General features: G+C 47.6%; 1 protein-coding gene across 1 annotated transcript; it reads right to left on the bottom strand.

Annotated features, from left to right (window-relative positions):
* LOC144707163 (pathogenesis-related protein 1B-like) lies at nucleotides 1–480 on the bottom strand. Its single transcript, XM_078580278.1, has one exon. It carries the CDS (start codon nucleotides 478–480, stop codon nucleotides 1–3), a length of 480 nt encoding a protein of 159 aa, XP_078436404.1.
* Between the last annotated feature and the right edge of the window lie 5,324 nt (nucleotides 481–5,804).

A 5,804-nucleotide genomic window follows, 5' to 3' on the forward strand; every position in this document is an offset into this window, starting at 1 on the left:
TTAAAATGGCCTCTGGCCTACCCAATTTCCTTGTGGGTCGTAATTGCAGACGACTATGTACGCCCCAGCTGCACTGGGAGCAGCCACAACCGACCCTCTGGGTGTCTCCCACACCACCTGAGTGTAATGGCCGCACACCTGCCCGGATATGCACTGGTTGCTGCTGGGGTCGTAATGGCTCTCTCCCACCCACGTCCCTACCACTTCCGCCGCGTCCCCGTATCCCATGTAGAGATTCTCGCCGTAGGGACCCTGGGAGTGCTGAAGAGTGCACGCACCGGCCAACTGGTTGGCATAGTTCTGCGCGTCCGCCTGAATATCTGTGTCCCAGCTCAGGGGAGCAACGCCTACCATAGCGCGGGCGTAGTTGTGCAACCCAAGATAGTCGGCTACGGTGTTTTGGGCATAGGTCGGATGCAGCAGAGCCAAGCCCAAGGCCACCATGGCGAGTGTCGCGCATGCAAGATTTCCCGATGCCATCTTCTCCTCTCGTTGGACTCGGAGTTCTTCGCTCTATGCATGCAAGCATCCGGACTACGGCATTTATAGACATCTTTGTACCCTCAGCCAGCAAGCCGATACTTGGAGCCTATAAACAAATAACTCGGCGTGAAACATCGAGTAGGCTTCCTATCCCCCATCCTCATACTTAGTGCACAAACAAAGCGCGTTGAACGGCGCGATTATCCCGGCTATACAGATGTTAACTCGCCCCGCGCCGAGCGTGAGCCGCCAGTAATTAAGATTAGACTCGCCTAGTCGGTTGCTTTTTTGACTTGGCTTCCTCTCTTTTGTTTTCTCGGGGGGACGTGGATGGAGCTGACCTCGCACTCTGCACTGAACATGGTTTTGGTCCGCCGGTGTGGCTCGAAGCGTAGGAGCTCCTTCCCGAGTTTCCAACGTCGTTTTGCATTGAATTTTCAGGTGACGGCCCAAGACCGAATCAACTCGCAGTTTATAATATTTCCCGTCGAGTTAGTCTGTTAGTGGTTTGTAATATTCATCGGCTGTGCAGACGTGTCAACCAGGAAGACCTGACGCCGCTCGATCTTTATCAAATATAACACTCGCCCGCAGAAGATAACTCTTACTGTCGTACGAGGTCTCACGCAGTGAAATCACCTTCGGAGAAAAAACATCATTTTTAAGGAAGAATTAACCGTTCTTCTGTGCGTGATCAGGCCTGCCCCGCACAGGCCATCCCGACTGGGGCGAACAACGTGGAGACGGAGCCGCCGAACCACGAGGCGCGTACTCTAGCATTTTTATCTCCTCAGGCAACCGAACTCGGTTTTTTCTTTTTCCTTGTATTTTCGGCTTCGCGGGTACGACATCGACATGACCAAGTGCATCTACTGCGGATTCTGCCGAAAGGCTTTAGAAATGAAGGGCTTGTATCTCGGTAGAAAACCGCAAACGAAGGGCCTGTATCTCGCTAGAAAAGCGCTTGGTTTGTACTTCGATATTGTCACTCAGCCTTTGGATTGCTTGTAAGCGAGAGGATGATGGACCGAGTAGAAAGAGAGAAAGAAAACCGCCTCGTCTCATTAATCAGGAGTGCGCGCGATTTAGCGAGAGAGGAGCGCGGAAGAGAAATGGCGAGCGATAGAGAAAGAGGAAATGCCAAACTGAGAGAGAGAGAGAGATAGAGATAGAGAGCGAGAGAGAGAGCTAGAGAGAGAGAGAGAGAGAGAGAGAGAGAGAGAGAGAGAGAGAGAGAGCTAGTGCGAAAAGAAAGAAATACGACATTAGTGAAGGAGAGAAAGATAGCGTTACTGTGGTGAGAGAGAGCCAGAGTGAAACAACAGTAGAAAGACAGGAGAACGTAATACAGAAAGCGAATAATGAAGAGACAGAATTAAGCGAGGGAATGCGAGGGTGGGAAAGAATAACGGAGCAAAAAGGAGAAAGACAGACCGCGAGAGAGAAAAAAAGAGAAAAGGATTGAGCGAGAGAGAGGGAGAAACACAGACCGAGAGAGAGAGAGAAAAACAGAGAAATACCGAGCGAGAGAGAGGGAGAAAAAGAGAGAAATAATGAGCGATAGAGCGAGAAAGAGACAGAAATATTGAGAGCGAAAGAGAGAGGAAAACACAGAGATATTGAGGGGGAGAGAGGGAGAAAAAGAGAGAAATATTGAGCGAGAGAGAGGGAGAAAAATTGACGGCCACAGGGAGAGCAAGTTAACCGCGAGAGAACCAGAAATTAGTGAAAGAGAGAGCAAGCGAGACCGAGAGAGAGAGAGAGATACAGGGTGAGAAAGAGCAAGAGAATAGACAGAGAGAAAGAAAAACCGGGAGAGAAACGGAGAGCGAGAGAAACAATTGACCGCGAGAGAGAAAAGCGAGAGGGAGATTGACGGGGAGGAGAAAAAGAGAGAGAAACCGTGAGAGAGACAGAGAATTAGAGAAAAACTTCGTGATTCATCATGTGTTCCCGCTCTTTCTTTCTCTCCTTCTCTCTCACTCGCTCTCTCTCGGGCTCTCTTTCTCTCTTACTCATAGTCTTTCCCTCTGGGTTTCACCGCGAGGGAGAGAGATTCTGCCAAGAGGCTTCGTTTGCGCTCGCCTCGTCTCATTAATCAGGGGAGTGCGCGGATTTCGCGAGAGAGGGGAGCGCGGAAGAGAAATGGCGAGCGATAGAGAAAAAGCGAAAATGCCAAACAGAGAGAGGGAGAGAGAGAGAGAGAGAGAGAGAGAGAGAGAGAGAGAGATAGTGGGAGAAAGATAGAAATACGACATTAGTGAAGGAGAGAAAGATAGCGTTACCGAGAGAGAGAGAGCCCGAGTGAAACAACAGTAGAAAGACAGAGAACGTAATGCAGAAAGCGAATAATGAAGAGACGAGATTAAGCGAGGAATGCGAAGGTGAGAAAGAATAACGGAGCAAAAAGGAGAAAGACAGACCGCGAGAGAGAAAAAAAGAAAAGGATTGAGCGAGAGAGGGAGAAACACAGACCGAGAGAGAGAGAAATACTGAGCGAGAGAGAGGGAGAAAAAGAGAGAAATAATGAGCGAGAGAGGCGAGAAAGAGACAGAAATATTGAGAGCGTGGACGACTCATTTGATTTTTCCTCAACCGTTGACGACTCTCTATCTTTGTCTTCATTTTTAGTTTATTTCTCTCTGCGCGAATCCTATTCTTGGCCGGATCTTCTTCTACTGTACTGAAGTTTTCTCCTAGTGAAGTCTCGGACGATTAGATGTCGTCATAGACTGGCACTTGATTTTGTGGAACATATCCATCCCAATCTCACCCGTGGGCTTGAAGCATAACACGTTTGAATGTACTTATATTAACTCTAAGACACAACAGAGATTTCAATAATCTCCTTGCGTCCTCTCTCTCTGCCTTACTCTTTTTGTCTCTCTTTCTCTCTCGCCCTCTCTCTTTCTCTCTTTCTGTTTTTCTCTTTCTCTCTGATTCTCTCCGCTCTCTCTTGCGTCCTCTGTTGCTTTTTCTCTCTCTCTTTCTTTCCCTCTTTTTGTCTTTCTCAGTCTCTCTTTCTCCCTCTCTGTCCAATCTATTTATCGCTTTCTCTCTTTGTATCTCTCAGGCTCCTTAACTCTCTCTCTCTCTCTCTCTCTGGGCATATCTTTTTTCTCTCTGTCTAGGTCTATCTTTCTCTCGCTGGCTCTCTTTCTATATCTTTCTGATGCTCTCTTTCTCTCTCCCCCTTTCTCTTGCTCTCCTTCTATCTTTCTATATCTTTCTGATGCTTTCCTTCTCTCTACCTCTTTCTCTTGCCAGCCGCAGGTGTCAAGTCGAGCGTCTCAGGTACGCGAGTGGTGTTCAAGGTTGGCAGGGGTCTTTGGACTGAAGGGACCTCCATCACTGGTGGAGGGCAGCTCACACCAGCAGGGCCACTGCCAGCGCACGTGGGAAATGGGATGTGAATCCCCATCAAAAACTCCATGATTTGAGGCGAGTATCTGCCGATAGACGTCTAGGATGCCGGGGTTGTCCGGAAGATCTTGCACGATACAAAAGAACCATCTTCGCGAAAGAGAGGCACCTCGTCCATGCACATTTTCTTGAGTAAGAAACATCAACATTTTGAATCAGTCACCAACTTGACCAAGAGAGAGAATAAGCGAGAGGATGATTCACCCAGAGGAGAAAAGTGAAAGAAAAACCATGAGAGAAACAGAGAGCGAGAGAAAAAGTTTACCGCGTGAGAGAAAAGCGAGAGGAGACTGATGGAGTGGAGAATAAGAGAGAACCGGGAGAGGGACAGAGAATGAGAGAAAAACTTCGAGATTCATCATGAACTCCTCTCTTTCTCTCTCCTTCTGTCTCACTCGCTCTCTCTTCAGCTCTCTTTCTCTCCTTCTGTCTCACTCGCTCTCTCTTCGGCTCTCTTTCTCTCCTTCTGTCTCACTCGCCCTCTCTTTGGCTCTGTTTCTCTGTTTCTCGTGCTCTTTCCCTATGGGTCTCTCCTTCTCTCATGTCAGATTTTCTCTCGCTCTCTGTCTCTCTCTTTTTCTCCTCTCAGGTAATCTTCCTCGGATTTACCGAGGGGAAAAAAGAGAGAGAAACCAGGAGAGAACCAGAGAGTGAGAGAAATGGCTGACAGCGAGAGGAAGATTGACCAAGAGGAGAAAAATGGAAAGAGAAACCGAAAGAGACAGAGAGTCAAAGAAATTGCCGGCGAGTGAGAGAAGCGAGCCCAGAGAGAGGAAGAGAGAAAGAGAGGCCCAGAGGGACAGAGCATGAGAAAGAGAGAAACAGAGCCCCAGAGAGGCAGAGTGAGACAGGAGGAGAAAAAGAGAGAGAGAGAGTACACAAGATGAATGTCGAACTCAACATCGTCGCCGACACCCGTGGAGACGATAGGGGGGGAGTATATTTCCTCGTGTCTCTGAGTTTACATAAATAATTCTAAACGCTTTATGTTTGTGGTCTACACAGCAGAGACGGATGGATTGGCAAGTTCTATCAAAAAATCAACGCCAGTGTTCAACGAACTCAAATCATCGAATACTTGCATAAGAAAACTGTTCTGCTGTACAAGAAGATCCGGCCATGGATTGCACGCCAAAGCCTTGACGAAAATTCAAGATAGAAAAGAACAGGATTAAGATCCTTACCGTGTCTGCCGAAGGCGTAGGATCGCTGCTTCCGCGCGTATCCATGGAGAGCTGCAGACTAAGAGAACGCTGGGAAGAACTGGTGAATCGCGGGAGAGACTCAAAGAAGAGGGGAGAAAGAGAGTGAAAGAGAGGAGATTATACCGCTACCATAAGAGAGAGCAAACGAGGACCGAGTCATTCGGGATCCGACGACAGGGTGGAATATCTTTGCCGTTATTTTCGCGGGCAGCATGAAGTCTCATTCATGGTCGTGAATTACATTATTTCTCTTCCGAAAGAAGAGCAGAAACTGTTAGCACGACCAAAGGCAGGAGTGGCTGAACGAGAGAAAACCGATTACACCTTGACGTTCGACCTCTCAAAGCAGAGTGCTTGCCGCCCCAGAACTCGCGCATAAAGATTTTATTCGTTTCAAAACTTAGGTCTTATGAATTTTTTGTTGAATTCTAATTCCTTGTTCTCTCATTTAAAAGATGTATTCTCTGAATTTATTTTCTTTCCAAGTTCTATATTCTCACATTTCAAAACTACACATGGTTTGAATATCGAGCATCAGAGCAGGGAAAGAAATAGAGAGAGAAAGAGAGCAAGAGACGAGAGAGAGAAAGAGAGCAAGAGAGCGAGAGAGAGAAAGAGGAAACAGAGCAAGAGAGCGAAAGAGAGAGAAATAGAGAACGAGAGAGAAAGAGAGAAGGAGATTGAAAGATTGAT

This window comes from Wolffia australiana, chromosome 8 (assembly GCF_029677425.1).
Source record: "Wolffia australiana isolate 7733 chromosome 8, ASM2967742v1".
Classification (NCBI taxonomy): Eukaryota; Viridiplantae; Streptophyta; class Magnoliopsida; order Alismatales; family Araceae; genus Wolffia; species Wolffia australiana.